We start from the raw sequence: 21627 nt of genomic DNA on the forward strand, positions 1-21627 counted from the left end.
TTTCATAATATTGTTACTTACTCATTTAAAATTTGGGGAATATAGTGCTTCAGATTTAGATCTGTTCTATTAGCACAAAACATAATGTGCATTGTTCAGACGCCCTTTACTGAAATACATATGCAGTAAACTAACCCAGGAGTTCTTCACTACTGAATGAATAAAGTACTGTGTTAAACTAAAATGTTTTGGACAGAAACAAATCAAGATCAGCAATCTCTGTTATTAGGAGATATAAAATGATGGGATAGTTAGTTTCAATTAGCACAATTTATTGGGCTCGAGATAGCCAAGTTATCCTCAACTTTAAGAGAAGCACTTGATACAGCTTTGATGTGCAAGTCTGCAGAGGAGTAGCAGATCATGTAAAACACTTGCTTGGCTACTAGCCCAGCTAGCCAATTCCATTGTATTCAAAGATTCCCTGCCGCATGGGATTCGCCTGTAGTATGTGCTATGCATGATTTCTCAGACGTATATGTGGGAACCTAAAGATTCATCAAACTTAATCAGACATTGTTTGAATCTCCAGACCTCTGTTATCTCTTACGCAATGATGACTGTTTTGACAAAGAATATAAGCTCCAAATTGGGTTACTTCAGGGATTAGATTCATATGTAATTGCAGGAATTGGTAAGGTAGTACAAAGTTTATAAATCTCCAAGAAATACATGGTTGTATTGAAAAATATACATTCTATACAGTAACAGTTAGAATTTTGAGTTTTACACTGTCAAAAAAATCTAGTTCCTTAATCATATACTAAATACTGAGTCAAATGCTAACTGAAAATACATGAACATATTAAAAACTTGCACTTTGTTTCTGTTTCTTGGTAATAATTGTGACTTCATAAAACTGAATTATTTAATGACAGCCGTAGGTAAAATGAACACAATCTATGTTTCTGACTGATTGTATTCAACTAACATTATACTTTTTATTTATATAAAACACAAAAATTTAAAATACTTCATGTATAATTTATAAAAGTCAGCCTCAATATTAAAAGAATAAAACATTTGGACGGATTGTTATGAAAGAAAATGCCATGTTCCAGTGGATATATACCATAGTATAAATGCACAATGTTTTCATTAAAGTGTACACAAAAATTGAAATCTTAGTAATGGAACAGTTTTTAACAAAATGTATAGTTCCCACAGTTTTGAATTAGCTAGAATATATACTGCATATATGTCATATTTTGTGCAACTGTGTAATATTTGCACAATTCCAGTGACCTGAACATTTAATTACTGGTTAAATGCAATCAAGCAGTTCCTTATCATATTTTACAGTGCAGTAAAAGCTGTTAGCATACTTAGACCTCTAATGACATAGTCATCAGTTTCGAGCCAATTCCCAACATTTCTCTCATGTTAACATTCTACAAAATCATAACAGATGTAAGAATACTGCACTGTCTGTTGCATATCGCATGAAACTTTTGATAGGGTGATTAACTGGGGATATCCATGTCAGTCCAAGGAAATGGGGGATTTCTTGCAATTACACATTTGGGATATTTAGGCCGTTACATTTGCTCTTCGGTATGTTCAGTAGCCTTCCATATCATAACTAGAGTAAATTAGCAACTCGCATGCTACACAAAATCTATGAAGCCCAAAAATAGAGGCATAAAGTAGCATAGTGCCACCTAATCGTAAATAAAGGAAATAGGTTCATAAGAGCAGCAAAACAAAAATCTTTTGGAGTTACATTGTAATGTAGGATGGCTAACAACACGCACATCTACCAAATTCACTCTCCATTAATTGGCAAATTTTGAGGTGGTAAGTTTTCCCCTGCACATGAACCTGTTTTCTGTGAAAACTTTTAACAATTATGTGACCACTGGAAACACTGTCATATCTTTCAATAATATCTCTACAGAAAGTAAAGACTTTGGTACATTACCTTTTGACTTAAAAATACAATCGTAATAATTCACTTTCCAACTATGACAACAATACAAGTAAAATCAGTACATTAATAGCAATGTATTCAAATGCTAACAGTAAATCTAACTTGCATACAATATTAACAACAGTGCATTATTATTCAGCTCTCTTTTGCTGACTTTTTAACCATTCTCACTTTTTATTAGCACCTCGAGTACTGAGATTTAACATGAGATCCACCACCAGCAACATATACATGTGATAAATCCTGTGAATACTGCTGCCTTTTTAACATATTGTTGCAAATATGTCTCTCGACTCATTTTGCATTATTTGTGATAATTGATCAGGTATTATCACACTTAATTGTTATTTTGTTGAGATACATGTCACAAAAATGATTGCTTGTACTGCACTAGGCCAACAACATTCCTTTTCCTTTGCAGTTAGTGTTAATAACATTTCTTATGCTAAAATGTGGTATAAAATATAAGACTAAAGCTATGAATTACCTGTGTTTACATCTTGTTACTGCCTGTAAGCACATTAAAATGCAATATATAGTGAGATTCAACTTTATTCTTAAAACTAACTTACATACGGGAAGAAAAAAAAAAGTAAATGTGCTCCCGTGTGCTACTTTGTGCGTAACAGATGATTATTCACAGGCAATTATACAGAAAAATACTTATTTGTTGTGTGTTCTAAAATTAAAAGCAAATGTGATACTTAAAATATTGTTAAGATAATCAATCAGAATAATTGAAAGTGTAACATATACCAAAGACATAAAATTCTGTAATTTTCACATACAGTTCATTAGATACCAGATAAATTCCTCCTGGGAATATACAGATTGCACATCTAATGCTCAGTACTCTCTGCCACTGATTTCCAGCAAACATGGCAAGAAAGTACGACTGTCACTTTTCCATCTTGTTTTCATACAAAACCATTACGGCCAGGATTAGGGTGCATCTGTGCAACCAAATTCTGACTTTCTTTGCGCATTATCCAGTTCTTACGAGCATCCTGAAGAAAAGAAAGAAAAGAAAAAAAAAGGAAAAAAAGACACAAAATTTGAAAATTTAATGTCATTTCATTAAGAACATACAGGTAAAGACAGCCAAGTAAATGGCTATTTAGAAAATAATTATAGGATGGTGAAGGAATATTTTGTTACATACAAAAGAAAAATAAATGCTATTTTTTTTTTAAATTTACAGACACAGAGATCAGCTAGCATATAATTACCTTCCTGTTTCCTTCTTTTGGTGAATAAAATGGAAATAGTTATCAATTATGTGTGGAGCAGAACACTCCAAAGCCAGTTTTTAGGATGTAAGGAGGAAATACTTTATCTACACTTCCCCACACTGTCTTCTGCAGTGTGCTGGGCCCATAGTTCTGATCGTCAAACAAATTGTATGTACGCATTTTGCAAACTGATTTCAAAACATACCTTCATTTTCAATGGAACAGAATTCACTTACAATTGCAAAATGAGCATAAACATGTCACGTTACAGCCACATACTATAGACAAACATGAAAACAATACAAGGCCCTCGAAAAATGGTAAAGTTGATCCCTTATACGTAAATAAAAAATCACTGATGACCAAACAAAAACTCCAGAAGTGAGGCACAGTACAAGAATCACAACCCCCCCCCCCCCCCATTTTTCACTTCCTCTTAATTTGTCTTTACTTCTTCCTTTTCATCTCAGAACTGAAGTTAACACAGTACTTACCTTTAACCCCCCCCCCCCTCTCTCTCTCTCTCTCTCTCTCTCTCTCTCTCTCTATCATGACAACCCCTCACCACACACACACACACACACACACACACACACACACACACACACACACACACACAACCTCCTGTCACTTATAACAGGTCCCTCTTATCCTGAAACTAGAGTCCTTCAGAAGTTTCTTCTACTTTACTTGAAGACAAAAACAGGCCAACTGTTCTGTTCCCAGGCAATTTAATAAGTTTTCTGTGCTGGTAACTGCATGAGAGATCCAACAGCTGTTAGCTTCTTGAACACAGGAAACATGGCAGCGGCAGATATTCATTATCGTATCTGTTACGTTTACGGATATTCTGTACTGAGTGACTTCTGATAAGTAGAGATGAACGTTTACAACAGGAGGTGAGAATGTTCATAAAGTACAACAAAGCCAAAGTGGTGGAAGAGCTGGTGGAAAAGGCGACAGAAGAAACATTTTCCAGTTATAACATTTACAGTGTGATTTCAGATTAACAGTGTAAGTGTAGTCCAGATATGGCTTGAATTGAAAATAGTAGTGTTGACAGCAACTGAGAGATTTATACCAAATAAATCGGCAAATAACGGATCTGATCCCCCTTTGTACACAAAACAGGTCAGAACACTGTTGCACAAATAACAAAATATGCATGCCAAATTTAATCTAATGCAAAATCCCCAAGGTTGCCGATCTTCTACAGAAGCTCAAAATTTAGCATGGGCTTCAAGGTGAGATGCTTATAATAGCTTCCACAACAAAAGTATAGACGCCTTCTATGCACGATAGCAATGGAAACATTATCGATGACAGTGCGGCTAAAGCAGAGTTACTTAACACAGCCTTCAGACATTCTTTTACCAAAGAAGATGACGTAAATATTCCAGAATTCAAATCGAGAACAGCTGCCAACATGAGAAACTTAGAAGTAGGTACCCTTGAAGTAGTGAAACAACTTAAATCACTTAATCAAGGCAAGTCTTCTGGTCCAAACTGTATACCAATTAGGTTCCTTTCAGAGTATGCTTATGCAACAGCTCCGAACTTAATTGTATGCAACCACTGTTTCAGACCTTCTGCTGTTCCTTATCTATATAAATGATTTAGGAGAGAATCTGAGCAGCTGTCTTACATTGCTTGCAGATAATGCTGTTTTTTTATTGTCCAGTAAAGTCATAAGAAGATCAAAACCAATTCCAAAACAATTTAGATAAGATGGTGCAAAAATTGGCAATTGACTCTAAATAATGAAAAGTGTGAGTCATCTGCATCAGTGCTAAAAAGAATCCGTTGAATTTCAGTTACACAATAAACCAACCAAATCTAAAAGCTGTAAATTCCACTAAATACCAATGAATTACAATTATGAACTACATAAATTGCAAAGAAAACACAGAAAATATTGTGGGGGAGGTGAACCAAAGACTGCATTCCATTGGCGGAACACTTGGAAGATGCAATGGATCTACCAAAGAGACTGCCTGCGCTACACTTGTCAGTCATATTCTGGAGTACTGCTGTGTGGTGTGGGACCCTTACTAGATAGGGTTAACGGAATACACAGAGAAAGTAAAAAGAAGAGTAGCGTGTTTTGTATTACAGAGAAATCAGGGAGAGTGTCTCATGGACAAAATATAGGATTTGGGGTGATCATTAAAACAAAGGCATTTTTCGTTGCAGCAAGATCTTCTCATGAAGTCAATCACCAACTTTCTCCTCTGAATGCGAAAATATTTTATTGATGCTGACCCACATAGGAGGAAATAATCACCATAATAAAATAAGGGAAATCAGATCTCATGTGGAAATATATAGGTGTTCATTTTTTTCTGCATGCTGTTAGTGTGTGGAATAATAGAGAATTATTGTGAAGGTGTTCTGTTAGGCACTTGACAAATTAATATGCATGAAATTTTGGTTGTTGGTGGTGCTAATGAAAAAAAAGAGATGAAGAAAAAGACGGAAAGTGAGTAGAGCATGATACACCCTCCATCAACATCCCCACATGCCACAACAATGACCGTGAATTACTAAGTTGTATCACCTCTGAGACATGGATGTGGCATTCAGGCTATGAAACCAAATGTACAAGTCTAAAGTGAAGTTGAGTGAGACAAAATTTTGGGATATATAAAACATACTAGGTGTTTTCAGACAGGCATGGAGTGTTGGCAAACAAATTTATGCCTCAGGCTCCACATTAAATGGGTGTTCTGTAACATACTGCAATGACTTAGTATGATAATCAACAATTAAGGAGATGATGTATAAAGATTGTTTTGCTGTATAATAATGTGTGGCTACAGACTGTGACACATCAATTAATCAATCTTTCCTCGTGAACAATTATTTCATTTCCACCTACAACCCTGAATTCAGTGCCTGTGTCTTTCAGGTCTTCCTAAATCTGGAACCTTATCTTGCTTGTGTTCCTTTAACAATAATAATATGAGAGGTACTGCCAACAGCTGGTCCTAATATTTTGTAGCAAATCCCTGGCTACAAAAACATTCCATATTGAAAATTGTCAAAAACGGAGGCAATTACATAGAAAATTAGTTGTCAGTACACATTTGCATCTGCAACAAACATTACAGTGATTTGTGTGTGTGTGAGGGGGGGGGGGGGGGGGGGGGTTGTGTTTTCATGCACTTTGCACAGCACGTTTTTCATGGCCACATGTCACACAACAATCTATGCATAATGTCAATGGCAGGCATTTTTTAATTTTATTTCTTAGTAAAGTGTGGGTTCTGTATTACTTTGAGCAAGTGTGGTAAATTCACTACAGACACAATGTTACTCAAAAAACATCTCTTGATGCTGGATGATAACTAATAGCAGTAAGAAAGAACGAATGATTACTAACAGAATCAATCAGTCCTGGTCTAATGTCTTTTGTAATATGTAATAAACATCTTTACATAGAATAATTACAGTTTTTTTACAGTGGTGCTTGCTACCATTAACACACAATCACAAAAGTGAGACAAGCTAATAACTACATTCGTGAAGGCTAAGGAAATGGTCCAACTATATATAGTCTTGTCAGAAAGAAAAAAATCTGAAAATTTCAGACATCATTGCCAAACACAAATCAGAATCTCTCCCCTCTGCTCTGAATGTGTGTGTGCAGTAAATTCACTTTAGTACTTTCTCAATGTAGAGAATGGTATATTGTACTTTGTAACATTATTACCTGCTGCTTCTCTAGGGCCATTAGTACACAGATAAAGAGACAAATGCTTCCTTATGAAATGTGATACTACTACTCCTTACAACCCTGTATACTGTATAACATTTCTACTGGCTTCTTCATTATATTTCACCTGTCTAAAATACAGTACCACTTCTTTAAGCTATAAAACACCATTTCATAAAAAAAAGGCTTGTTCTTCCAACAATTCCTATTTAAATGCAGGATATTACTGTAAACTGGTCAGCTAAAGCTCTAACAGTAATAGGGAAAGCACATTGAAAATACAGATTTTCCCCCGACCCTCTCACTCACGATTGATGCACAGAAAGAAACTGTTTTAATGACCTCTCTGACTGGCTGGCTGGCTGAATGAATGAATGAATGAATGTGGAGTTATTTAATATTACTGGTTCAATACATGCACATTTAATTTTTAAGAGCCTGGCAGTCTACAGAAGTTTACCAGAAATGTAATGAGAAAATGAATTTAGCTAACTATAGAAATCTGCAAGGCAGTGCATTAAGTGAAAATACTACGCCATTCTGCATTTCCTTACAGCCGTCTAGCATAAAAGCATTTTCAGTGGACAACCAGAATGCTGTAGGCCTTCTTTGATCAATCATTTTTGTACACTGAGAGTATGAGTCACCCTGTAACACTCCCTTGAGATAGAGGCTGAGAAATTAACCTACATGTCTTGAGAAACTTAAGAACATCTCAGTTCATTTCTCAAAAAACATGTTTCATGGGATACTCAAGAATGTTTCTGAAATCACAATTCCATTGTATTCTGAGGACAGATTAGGCTGAGTCATGTATGGAGGTGTGGCCTTCTACTCTCAGTGAATAGCATACAGGCAACCTGTTGGCCTGTAATGGAAAATATGCAATGAATATTTTTTACGTCATTTGAGCAGTTTCACTTGTTTGACAGAAGTAGGAAAGAGCCATCTGAACACATTGCAGTGTATATTGATGGCAATGAACTGGGAAACATTTCATGGATATTCTAGAATATAAAGTGCAATGTCTTAGTTTAAATAAACAGAATATAATGGCCATCAGTCACATTCTGAAGGCAGTATTTAGCGTAGGAACCATAAACAACAGTATGCAACTCATCTTCATATTTTTGTGTGTATGTTAGAAATAAAACCATAACAATGTATTGCAGTAGCCCTATGTAATTACTTTCTCTGCTCCATCTGCATGTGCACTAGTTGTAAAATATATTTAGGCATCTAAATATTTCAGCTTTCGAACCTCTTCATGATGAGAATTAATGCGTAAACAATACTGTGCAGCACAAATGGTAAATCTTGCATTATTTATTTTACATATGATGTACTTAAAATAATTAGAAATGAAACCACAAAAATAAAACTTCAAAGCAGCCATCCATTTTAAAAGCATAAGTATTCAGACACTAAGAATATATCTGCAAAATTAGGAAATTTGGCATGAAAGCAATTTGATGTTGAAAGTTGTGCATGGGTGATTTAATGCAACTATATTGACGTACAGAGAGGACTGGAAATTCAAAATCATCACAAAAATACACATAACACAGCATACATTGTTATTTTAAGCACAACTGTAAATGGATGTTGGTCTTTTGTGTAAGTACTCTCTGGAACCATTATTATATAATTTGCCAGTTTCACTGTCTCCACTGCTGGTATTATGCCCTAGCTTCTGGAAATTGCTTCATTACATTGCTTTTATTTTGAATATGACTGCTTTTTGCACACGGTTCTAAGATGTTCAACAAAATTCAACTCAGGAAAATCATGAGACTGGAATGTCTCCAGCTTTGTGTTGGACTGTAGCACAGAACCAGAACTGCAGAATTTTTTCAGCATACCACTCTCCTGTCAGAAGATAAAATTGTTTTCGCCTACACTTAAACTTCACAAATTACCGTAAGGTACACGGCAGAGGTGCATTTCACACACACCTGTTTCCAATCTACAACTAATTTTTCATAAATGAACATATTTGCTTTCAGTGTATCAGTATGCCAGGTTACCCTTATTCCTTCAATGAAATTAATGTGCAATTCCAATCCAATATGTTACACAGCCCCAATCAAGTATTCACTCAAGTTCGTACTTAGTAGTCTGAAATACTGTATGTGTATGGGGTTTTATTTGTTTTGGTGTAAAGTTAATAACACATGGAAAATCAGCAAGCTGATTAAATACTTTTATTAAGAGCTGAGTAAACTATGTTCTTGTGTTACTTAAAATCAAGCAATGGAAAGTCCAGGATGGAACGACAGTATTACAAAAGTATAGATTGCTACTCTCCATATGGAGGACACATTGAGTTGCTGTGTGTGTGTGTGTGTGTGTGTGTTCTACATCACAAGAAAGCCTTTTGCCAGAAGATAAAATGTCTAGCAGTCTTTTTGTTGTGCTTGTCTGCAACTCAGTATCTCCTCTACATGGTGAGTAGCCACCTATCCTTTTCATAATATTGCTCTTGTTATTTATTTTATTCAAACTTATTGATGATAGATGGAAGAGGAAATACACTTTTATCGAACAGAATCTGTTTTGCTGTTCGAGGCTTTCCCAACACAATAAATTCGTGAAATGTTTATGGGCGCTGTGTAGAATGGTATTATAAGGGGCGTTCAAAAAGAAACAAGCTGGAGGCATAATTACAGAAACCAGTACCTGTATGTTAGAAGTATTGAGACACTTGCCCCACTGTGACACAAAGCCATGAATGGCTGTCACATAAAATTCCCAGGGGTCCGATGTGAATCAGTTCTGCACGTACAGCTGGACGTCGTCATCTGAGGTGAATCATTTGCCCTTCAGAGCCTTTTTAAGGGGACCATGAACAGCATAGTCACAGGGAGAGATTCACAAGAGTGAATGCCCAGCATTACTCACAAACCTTGACAACAATTCGCCGAGCGATCAAATCAAAACGACCAGGCAATCTCACCCGTATCATAGCCCCAGGAATTTTGACACAGCCATTTACTGCCTTATGTCACAGTGGGACAAGTGTCTCAACAGCCAGGGTCAATACTTCTAACATTATAATTATGCCTCTGGTTCGTTTCTTTTTGAACGTCCCTTATATCTAAGCTGCACATTATTTTTGCAAGGCAACTGCTCCTCATATTCAGATGTGACCTGTCAATTTATGTGCCGGTTCACCAAGAAAGTGCAGTTGCCACGGGGCAGGGCTAAAACGTCTTCATAGGGGACATCCAAGAGCCCCACTACTGGAGAAACAGGCCACTGACTCACATGAACAGTACAGTAAAGCCTTGGCTACAAGCCACATACTCCCCAGTATACTTGTGCAGGCAAGACATAGGTGCCCTGCTTAACTGTCCTGATTTTGATTCCCCATCTGTGTTAACTCACTGCATTCGTTTGTGGCAACAATGCCTTAGTGCAGCCAGTGGTGGTTCCCGTGTTTCACTGAGTCGAAATCTGGTCTCTCTGTTAATTAAGTTGTTAGCTACATATATTTCAACTTCTTCTTTAATGACTGAGTCCCAGTACATGGAGGTGGATTAAAGCATCTTTCTCTCTCAGCAGTTCATGCCGTGTCTTGTACTGAGGCAGTATTCAGCAACAGATTTTTGTGGCTGACCCAATCTGGTACGACATCTATGTTCATCACATCTGTCTTTAATAGTGTGACACGTCTCGCCAATGAAAGATTCATGTTTCTGATCTTAGATCTAGGTCTTCTTTAATGGTACTCAGCCTCATTTGCACTCGTACAGGAGGGCAAAAGACACATTTTACTATAAGTTTCTTGAACAGCCTATTGGTCTTAAAGGATACACCACCAATATAAGGTAGAAAACCATCCTCATGGAGACCTCCGCTTCTTCTGGCTGCTCTTGAGGTTTAGTGGGTGCTGATCAAAATGCATTGTGAATCTGCTTGTCTGAACACTTGTTCTGGAGGAGCTATAAGCAGAGATGGCTAAGCTCTACTGATACGCTCTCAGGATCTGAGATAGTCCTAGTCCTGTGAATGCAAGCCCACACTGTTCTTTGCAGCAGTTGTTCACAGATACAGGTCAGTGTATGTTTACGAAACATACTGTGACCCAAAGAGCCCTCCCTTTTCTGCGAACCATGACATTTAGAAACAAGGTCTCTCTCTCTCTCTCTCTCTCTCTCTCTCTCTCTCTCTCTCTCTCTCTCTCTCTCTCTCTCTCCCCCCATTTCTATGGTGAAACAGATGATCAAATGGGGGGAGTTCAAATGTTCGTCCCATGCGGTCGTACCGCAAGGGTATCATCTACATATCTCCAAAAAGCATTTAGCTTCTGGACGTCCTGGTTTGTAGAAAAGAAGACAGCTGCCTGGATTACAATGTTTCATAAAACTGCACTCACCAACCCATATCTATGACTTACAAGCTGTCACCACCCATTCCAACATGCCTTATTTCCTAACACAAAAAACTTAAAACGAAGCACAAATTTTTGATGATATTTCCTACACTCAAACTTAAGGAACATTTACAAAATGAAGACAGAACGAAGACCTTTGGAATGGTAATTGGTTTTGGTTCTCCTTAAAATATAACAGGGAAAAAAATGGCTATGTAAATAACCTGTCTGTAAATCAAGCCATATTACTGTGTGATAAATCTCACAAGTATGTACAGGATAGTCACTAATAGAGTTGTGATTGACAACTGTTTCAGACTTCAGATAATTTATGTGATACCATATTTAAAAACTCACCAAGTACACAAACAATGCTGAAAATCCATGACAAAACATTGATAACACAGCAAATCCGTAAGACCAAGATAGGTAGTTGAAATTAGGGTACATTATCCAGTCACGGCGCCAACATTCCCCACCAAATATAGTTACAGCCAAGAACAAGAAAGCAGCTGAAACATAAAAGAAGTATTCAAAAATGAGTAAGTTAATGTTAATAGAAAATTGGCATTGAGAATGTGTGCACAATGACACATTTATTAAATAAACCTATAGTGAATATCAAAGATAAAGTTAAGCATTTGAGTAACTGATAAGAGAAATGATTTAGTGGCAAAGAGAAGAGACTATACTGTAAAATAGCAACATCAAAATAATTCTCTCCAATTCAACATGGGCACTAACATCATTCACTCCTATAGTGTATTCTGCACAGTGACGGAGATCACAGCATCACCACCTTTCAAATCACATAGTGAGTGGAAATGTCTGCCTCTGCCAGTAACTGTTATCTATTTCTAACCATCCTAAAAACAGGAGAACTCGTGTTACCAAGTTTATTACAATTAATACTATTTCAGTGTAAAAGATATCTGAATCAAATGTTTCCAGCCACATCACATGAAGTGGATAAAATGCCAAGAACTTTCAACCAAGCACTCCCTGGCCACTGTCAAGTGGAATGGTATTCCACAGGGAGTGGTAGGTCGAAAGCTTGACATTTTAACCAGATGGAAACCGAGAAATTTTGATTCAGTGTTACTGCTGTCAGTTTAATAATAAATTATATCTCATAGGATAAACCAAGAAACCCTTATTTCACAACAGAAGCACTACAGTTCTGTAAAAGAAATAAATTACCTGTGATAGCATTGCACAAGAAAGCAATTCCTGATAAAAACCACTCATATGTCAAGACAAATTCCAGTGGCCAACGGACAAGTTCCAGAGCAATGATGCTTTGAGATGTAAATGACAAAATCAGTGCTAATGTTACGAAAGCCTGGACAACCATAAGCCAACCTGTAAATTGTTTCATATATCAGAAAAAAATGGTGCACAAGAAGCATCCAAACTACTAATTTTGAAGTAAAGCCAAATGTTACCCACCTGGAAGCAGCCATTCTCTAATAACATAATATTCTTGACTGAATACGTAGTGGCATCCATCAAACAGTTTAGGAAACTGATAATACGGATAACGGAATTGTTCAAAGCAGTACTCCCACAATCCCATGTGCTTAAAATTACTAAATGTTTCTTGATATGACTGTATCCAATATGGGCTGCAATCAGAAACAATCGAAAGAGCATGATCAACAAATTTAAAAAAAAAGAGCAGTCACAAAAGTAAGTAAATGAGCTTTCTCAAATAACTGAAGTGTTAAATGGCAATGTGAATTTTCATATTTTTGAAATGCCCCAAAATTAAAGTTGTGGATCAGTTCCATCAAACTCAAATTTCCAACTACATGACACAAACATTTTTTGAATAATGTATCTGACAGCTGTTGACAACCTTTAGTATGAACCACTATTTATGCTATCAGTTATTTACAGTTCATGTTTTTATAGTTCCAGCATTAAGCATATGAACTGCTGATCAGGGGAGAGTTTCACAACCTACAGTTGTGACAATTACATTTCTAAGTTTAATCTCTAACAATTAGGTATGTTATGTATAAACCATATTTGGAATACAGTCAATTTTAGTATTAACAGTTTAAAAAAAATTGAGTACCTCAAATGTAATACAAAAACTACTACTTCAGTTCATGAAGTAAGGCAGTTATCTACTTGAAAGTATTAAAGAGCTAAATAAATAGTGCTAATAACGGAAGTCACACAAACTGTAGGCAAGGTGTTATCGGAAATAGCTCTGGACACATATTGGAGATCAAAAATAAAGTGATCAGAACCTGTAAATAAGCCATCAAACTGGAAACAATGAAGTTAAATATCACAACTTGCATGTTTCATCTTCAATTATGCTCTCCTATGTCGAAAATCTTCATTAGTCACAACTATCAGTAACTGATTTCAGACAACAGAAATTCAGTGACATCAGAATGGCTTTAATTTTTTGTCTGATGAAGGTTTTTCCAAACTGAGCTTTCCAAGATGAGTGACACTATTAACCATTCAGTTTTAATCATTACATTCCTTAGAGCCCAAAACAAAACCATTTTTAAACTCTGATGTTGAAGATTTGCACCACTTTAAGATAGTTATGTTTATGGCTGTGCTCAATCTTTTTTTCCCCAATTTGTTTATCTGAAATGACACCTTTATATATAAAAACTGATCCACATACTAAATTACAGACCACACTTTATTTGCAGTATACTATTTTCTAGCACTAAACACACAAATCAGTGGTGGCGATGCCAACATTCATTTGCTCGAGACACATGAATGTAATGATAACAGCAGTCTATACCTATCTTATATGAAGATAGTAATTGTTCTTGAAAGAACAGATACCATTGATGACCGTGCAGCTTCTCTAGAATAAATGGTAACTAACTGCAACCCTCAGCTGCCGACAGGTGTTGTTGATATACTTCGATGGGGACAGCTGAAAAAATGTGTCCCGACCGGAACTTGAAACTGGGACAGGAATCGTCACCTTAGTGTGCACAAGTAATGAGTGGATGAGCAAATATCTATTAGAAACATTACGTATGTAAATTGTGGACAGTTGGGGATGTGGGTCTCACAGCAAGCGTGCAAGGGATAAGTCCCTGCTGTTGCGCTATTCATCTGTGTCCTCGGTGGCTCAGATGGACAGAGCATCTGCCATGTAAGCAGGAGGTCCCGGGTTCGAGTTCCTGTCCCCATCAAGGTATATCAACAACACCTGTCGGCAGCTGAGGGTTTCAATTAGCTATCATATACCTATCTTAGCCAACAGCTTATACTGCGATACTGGCCCCAACAGTGTTAACACAAAAAGATAACATCACAAACAACCCAGGAAAGGTTTTAGATAAAATGTGCTAACTCCCTACTTACACACAACAATAAAATGTTTTAACTCTTCTTTTTATAAGGACCTTGAGCAAACGAATGCATACAGTGAGTCAATGGGATCTAGAGAACAGAGGACACACTCAAGACTGTGCCATAGTCATGTTTGAGGAAGGTGCTTTCTGAACACAGTACAACTTAATACTAAACATACAATGGCAAAGCAAGTAATATTCCCATACCAGTACATTCAACATTCATGACTGAGCTGATGCACTGTAAAGATTGTTGTTGTTGTTGTTGTTGTTGTTGTTGTGGCCTTCAGTCCTGAGACTGGTTTGATGCAGCTCTCCATGCTAATCTATCCTGTGCAAGCTTCTTCATCTCCCAGTACCTACTGCAACCTACATCCTACTGAATCTGCTTAGTGTATTCATCTCTTGATCTTCCTCTACGATTTTTACCCTCCACGCTGCCCTCCAATGCTAAATTTGTGATCTCTTGATGCCTCAGAACATGTCCTACCAATCGATCCCTTCTTCTAGTCAAGTTGTGCCACAAACTTCTCTCCTCCCCAATCCTATTCAATACCTCCTCATTAGTTACATGATCTACCCACCTTATCTTCAGCATTCTTCTGTAGCACCACATTTCGAAAGCTTCTATTCTCTTCTTGTCCATACTAGTTATCGTCCATGTTTCACTTCCATACATGGCTACACTCCATACAAATACTTTCAGAAACGACTTCCTGACACTTTAATCTATACTTGATGTTAACAAATTTCTCTTCTTCACAAACGATTTCCTTGCCATTGCCAGTCTACATTTTATATCCTCTCTACTTCGACCATCATCAGTTATTTTACTCCCTAAATAGCAAAACTCCTTCACTTCTTTAAGTGTCTCATTTCCTAATCTAATTCCCTCAGCATCACCCGACTTAATTCGACTACATTCCATTATCCTTGTTTTACTTTTGTTGATGTTAATCTTATATCCTCCTTTCAAGACACTGTCCATTCCATTCAACTGTTCTTCCAAGTCCTTTGCTGTGTCTGACAGAATTACAATGTCATCGGCGAACCTCAGTTTTTACTTCTTCTCCATGAATTTTAATACCTACTCCCAATTTTTCTTTTGTTTGCTTTACTGCTTGCTCAATATACAGATTGAATAACATTGGGGATAGGCTACAACCCTGTCTCACTCCTTTCCCAACCACTGCTTCCCTTTCATGCCCCTCGACTTTATAACTGCCATCTGGTTTCTGTACAAATTGTAAATAGCCTTTCGCTCCCTGTATTTTACCCTTGCCACCTTTAGAATGTGGAAGAGAGTATTCCAGTCAACATTGTCAAAAGCTTTCTCTAAGTCTACAAATGCTAGAAACGTAGGTTTGCCTTTTCTTAATCTTTCTTCTAAGATAAGTCGTAAGGTTAGTATTGCCTCACGTGTTCCAACATTTCAACGGAATCCAAACTGATCTTCCCCGAGGTCCGCTTCTACCAGTTTTTCCATTCATCTGTAAAGAATTCGCGTTAGTATTTTGCAGCTGTGGCTTATTAAACTGATAGTTAGGTAATTTTCACATCTGTCAACATCTGCTTTCTTTGGGATTGGAATTATTATATTCTTCTTGAAGTCTGAGGGTATTTCACCTGTCTCATACATCTTGCTCACCAGATGGTAGAGTTTTCTCAGACTGGCTCTCCCAAGGCCGTCAGTAGTTCTAATGGAATGTTGTCTACTCCCGGGGCCTTGTTTCGACTCAGGTCTTTCAGTGCTCTGTCAAACTCTTCACGCAGTATCGTATCTCCCATTTCATCTTCATCTACATCCTCTTCCATTTCCATAATATTGTCCTCAAGTACATCGCCCTTGTATAAACCCTCTATATACTCCTTCTACCTTTCTGCATTCCCTTCTTTGCTTAGTACTGGGTTGCCATCTGAGCTCTTGATATTCATACAAGTGGTTCTCTTCTCTCCAAAGGTCTCTTTAATTTAAAGATTATTCAGGGTTAAACATTTCACTGTGTATGCAATGATAAGCAATAATACTGAATTTAAAGCCACTGGGCTGTCTTCAACTTAACAATGAAAACGTGGCACAATGTCAGTTAGGCCTACAGTAATAAGATATGTCATAAGAATGTCAAGATTTTACCAACCGAATACAAAGGGTTTTCTCTTATACCAGCTATGCTAAGCAATACCTCACATTGTAACTGGCATGATATACAGTCTAAGGATTATATGGGAATTACAGGGAGAAGACCAAAACAACTCACTTGGACCAGAAAATCACAAGCTATCAGACGTTAACCAATCCTTGAAATGGAAAACCAAATGGCAATATGTGTTGATGGAACAACATAAACCATCTTAGTTTTTCTAACAAATGTAAATGTTGTGTGACTAGGGCCTCCCGTCAGACTGTTCGTCGGGTGCAAGTCTTTCAATTTGACACCACTTTGGCAACTTGTGCGTCAATGGGGATGAAATGATGATGATAGGACAACAGAACATCCAGTCCCTGAGCAGAGAAAATCTCCGACCCAGCCAGGAGTAGAACCCGGGCCCTTAGGACTGACATTCTGTCGCGCTAACCACTCGGCTACTGGGGGCGGACAGTTTTGCATTTCCAAGAGTCTGTAATATGAATTAATGACAAGTAATACGAATTCCAGAATTTCCTGTGGAAACTTGTTCAAAGAAGTAGGTATTCATATTTATCCTTGTACCCATATGTTTAGTTACTAATAAAAATGTAGTTTCAGAAGAATCTAATAAATTTATTTGCAGCCAACTCCTCCCCATCCAGTCATGAATAGCTTAACAGATCCAGCTGGCTTATAAATTACACATTTATTCATTTATTAACGATGTCTTAGTACAGTAGTCTAATAATTCTTTTATTTATATACAGCTTTTTCCCCACAGCTTTGCCTATGTTTTTGACACACATACTGAACACACAACCTCATCCTCTCTGTGTTCACCTCTTCCTCCTACTGTCTATTTGTTGACATCGTCCCCCCCCCCCCCTTCTCTCTCTCCCCCTCCCGGTCTCCCCCCACCCCCGCGTCCATCTTTTCCATGCCCTCACTCTTTTCACCTACCTCGAAAATCTCCTCCTACTATGCCCTCTATGTCCATTTCCTCATCCCCCTTGCTCTGTCAATCACTTTCTCTCTCCATCTCAACAGTTCAATGATGCAGGCCGATACTACTCCCACAACAATTCTGACACACGGGGAAGGCTACACATCAGAGCTTCAAAATCATTTATTATCCCCTGGCCCCCATGCAGGCTGCCATACAAAGCTGGCTGATAGTACTTCAACACAACATGGCTGTCACGTATGGCAGCCTACATACTGGGGACTGGAAAACAGTTCCTTGTCCCTGACATGTAGGCATCCCTGCAAAACAGGTTGATTTGGCAGGCTATAAAAATCCCACATAACATGCCTGTCATGCTGTGCAGCCTTACGCAAGGAACCCATATCTTCATTGTTACTGGAGCTAGGAGGCTATGAAACCCACAGTGCTGATACTCATGAGGCCTGTTGTTTCTATGGCAAATTTGGTTGAAACCAATCCAGGGGTTTGGAGAAGATATACTAAATTTTAGTGTTAACGTTCTGTATGCTGCCAATTATTTCGATTAGAGAAAACCTTTGATTTTTGCAAAACCAGAAAATTTTTGCTTTCAGTCCTTGTTTGGGAGATACTGTACATATTGGTAAAACTGCTAGTGCCCAGTATCTGTAAATTATCATATTTGCTCCATTTATTTTGGCTTTGGTGAAGTATTATGTTCACATCAGATTAAATATATGTTGCATAAGTGCTAAAGATTTTTATACGTTTAGATATTCATTAGTGTGCAACAAATGCTAACAGTGCCATACATCAAGAAATTCTATAAAAAAAAAAAAAAATTCAGCAGGAACAAGTTTACAAACAGAACAGTTCATGTCTGAGAGTAACACACATCAACTCTTCAGAGATTGCGACTCGGCCATCTCCACTGTACATTGCTCATTACGGATGACTTAACAGCAAACATGAGAAGGATTACATTAATATGCAATGTCAATAATTTTTGAAGCATTAATATCCTGCTAGGCAAAGTCAGAAGCAGAAACATTAGCTGGCTCTAGCACTTATCTTTTTGTTACCAGTTACCAGGGTGGGAGGCAGCTAGTGTGTGAAGCATGGGACAGAGAAACAGAGCACACTGGTGCTGCCGCAATGTGTTATCGGTCTCTCTGCACAAACGCTTTGTGCTGCTGCCTACTTACATGAACCTGGCTATAAACATTTCCTACTAATGTCGTTCAGTTGCTTCCAGCAAGTCTACTTTGTGACACTGTTTGCATTTTGTCGCTTTGGTATAATCAATTATGAAATTATATCACAAAACATCCATAATTACACAAACAATAATGAACTAAGCATAGAATCATATTGTTGGGAGACAAAATTTCTTTCGTGTCATTATATATTCATTTATGTAAAACTTATTTATCTCCCTAGCAACATAATGGTACAAAAACGAATTTAATACTTATTTTCGCCAAACTACGTGGGCATAAATGTAATTAACAAACCTTAACTAACAAAAGAGGAAGCTTGAAGTTGAAGGAATGCAGGAGGATGAATATAATATGCTTCAGGAACTTTCGGAGCACAATTTAATACAACTGAGGTCTTCATTCTCAATGTACTTATTACTCATCAATTGTTTATACGTATCTAATAAACTTAAATGTTATTGAAGTTTCAACCAAATTCTACAGAAGTAAATATTTTAATAAGGAAAAATATTCTTAAAATGCAGAAACAATATTTTTCTGAATAATATACTTAAAGTGCAGTGTTAATTATGTCCAGTAACTCAGCCACCATGCAATACTTAATGTAAAAATTTGGTGTCCTTACAAGTCTGTTATGGGACTATACGGTTCCAGAAAGTGAATTTTAGGAAGTCTTGTGCATAAATTTCTAATTTTTTTTATCAATATCAATACATCCCCAATCATTCAAAATACTTGCACATTGTTTAGAAAGTATTCTACATTAACTGAGATAAAAGGTGTAAAACATATACAAAAGAAATTGTGCGTGACAAACACCATTTTTACGTGCCAGCAAAACATACGTCTCTACACTGAAGAACCTACTTATTATCCACATCAGTTTTAACATCCTACTATTATTAGACTTCCACTTTGAATATATTTTTCTGAGCAATCCTTTTTAGAATTTCTCTTACCTTGCAAATGCCATAAGAAGCATCATACCAGCTATGAACGTTAGCATTCCACCAAACACCAGAGCATCTGAAACACAATATGCTTATTGTCAAAAGTACTATCATATGTGGTATCAAGTGAAATATGTGAATCGATTGAGGACTGGCAAATTGCTTTAAATGTTCACAAATGTAAAATTGTGCACTTCACAAAACGAAGAAACGTAGTATATTATTATTATTATTATTATATTATTAATGAGTCACTATTGGAATTGGCTGACTTGAACAAATTCCTGGATGTAACACTTCGTACAGGTATGAAATTGAATGATCACATGGGTTGCGGGTAATGCAGGTTGTAGATTTCGGTTTATTGGTAGACTACTGGAGAAGTGCAATCAGTTTACAAAGGATATCTCTTACAAATAACTCATGCAAGTGGTTATAGAATACTGCTCAAGTGTGTAGGACCTGTACCATATAGGACTAACAGGGATATTGAATGTATACAGCAAAAGGAGCATGAATGGTCAAAGATTTGTTTAATCCATGGAAAAGTGTCACACAGATGCTTATGGGACAGAACTGGAAGACTCTCGAAGAGAGATGTAAACTATCAGGACAATGTCTATTAACAGTATTACAAGCACTGGGATTAACTGATGACCCCGGGAATATACCACAACCCTTATATAAAGCACACATAGGGATAGTGAGGGTAAGATTAGAATAATTACTGCACACACAGAGGTATTCAAACAATCATTCTTTCCACGCTCCATATGCGAATGGAATGGGAAGACACCCTAATAACTGGTACAGTGGGATGTACCCTCTGCCATGCACTTCCCTGTGGTTTACAAAATACCGACGAAGATATTGCTTGTCTGATAGTAAAACTCAGAAACATTTCACGCCACAACAATAAGGCAGGTGATTCTGTAAAACAATATCTGTCAGTCGGAAACGTCGACGGAAGGAAAAATGAAATGTAATCGTTATTTCTGACTTTAGGTAATTTTTGGCTAGTGAAAGTGTACCCCAAATTTCCCCAGAAATCCCAAGTATGGCACTTCAGTATCAAATCCTTTTAATTGTGTGTAACAAACAAGCTGCTATGTAACACTGCATAACATCAGAAATTACATGCATCCTGCATTTAATGTTGTTGTGCATTAAAAAAATACAATAGGCCTATCTAACTTTTTAATGGAACATTCTGCATTACAACCGGATTTATCGATCGTATCCAGCTACTTTACATTTCAATGGGAGCATTATCGGATGCTCCTTAGTATCTTACAATTACATTGCTATAATCTCATAAGAATAAAAATCGCGCATAATTACAACAAAATTGGAGAAGTAAACAAAGAATGTGGTTCAATTTCCCTTCGTTTTACGCCTTGCCCAAAATTAACAGAATGGTCAGAAACAGAACATCGTACTTACTTGATGCCTTTGGGTAATCTTGTTTTCCAGCTGTCATTTTTACAAATTTTCTTTAAGCTCTCAATCAAAACATTCGAAGTCCTGTTTCCCGTAAACACACTCGATATTGTTTTCAATCTACAGCGCTTGCGCCATGTTATCTTTGACGTCATACGTTTAAGGATGACATTTGAAGACCACGCCTATTTTAAAACTTTTTGTGCGAGGTGCAACGGCGGAATGAATGAATTTTGATTTGATAATAGTTAATTGTATTACATGCATGCGATATGAGTTACGTAAAAGCTGTACAATATTATGTGACAATGTTGGTTCAATATACACGTGTCGACCAATTAGTATATTT

The 21627-nt window shown here is 37.0% G+C and overlaps 2 protein-coding genes across 2 annotated transcripts in view; one reads left to right on the top strand and one right to left on the bottom strand.

Moving 5' to 3' along the window:
- The window catches only part of LOC126154419 (uncharacterized), a 273459-nt gene that overhangs the window by 82485 nt on the left and 169347 nt on the right, over nt 1-21627 (top strand). The window lies entirely within an intron of this gene.
- Nucleotides 661-21451, bottom strand: LOC126161857 (uncharacterized). The gene is made up of 6 exons (XM_049917968.1): nt 21282-21451; nt 19848-19914; nt 12702-12877; nt 12453-12614; nt 11610-11764; nt 661-2937 (listed from the first exon to the last, which is right to left on the bottom strand). The coding sequence occupies exons 1-6, from the start codon at nt 21316-21318 to the stop codon at nt 2848-2850; spliced, it is 687 nt and encodes a 228-aa protein (XP_049773925.1). The 5' UTR covers nt 21319-21451; the 3' UTR covers nt 661-2847.

Source organism: Schistocerca cancellata, chromosome 2 (genome assembly GCF_023864275.1).
Source record: "Schistocerca cancellata isolate TAMUIC-IGC-003103 chromosome 2, iqSchCanc2.1, whole genome shotgun sequence".
Taxonomy (NCBI): Eukaryota; Metazoa; Arthropoda; class Insecta; order Orthoptera; family Acrididae; genus Schistocerca; species Schistocerca cancellata.

Bases quoted from the DNA above. Each gene is read 5' to 3' on its own strand.
- LOC126161857 (XM_049917968.1), bottom strand. From the start codon at position 21,318: ATGACAGCTGGAAAACAAGATTACCCAAAGGCATCAA. The intron at 12,878-19,847 runs GTAAGAGAAATT...TTCTGATTGCAG, and splicing joins CTTCTTATGGCATTTGCAAG to CCCATATTGGATACAGTCAT. The intron at 12,615-12,701 runs GTGGGTAACATT...AACAATTTACAG, and splicing joins TAGAGAATGGCTGCTTCCAG to GTTGGCTTATGGTTGTCCAG.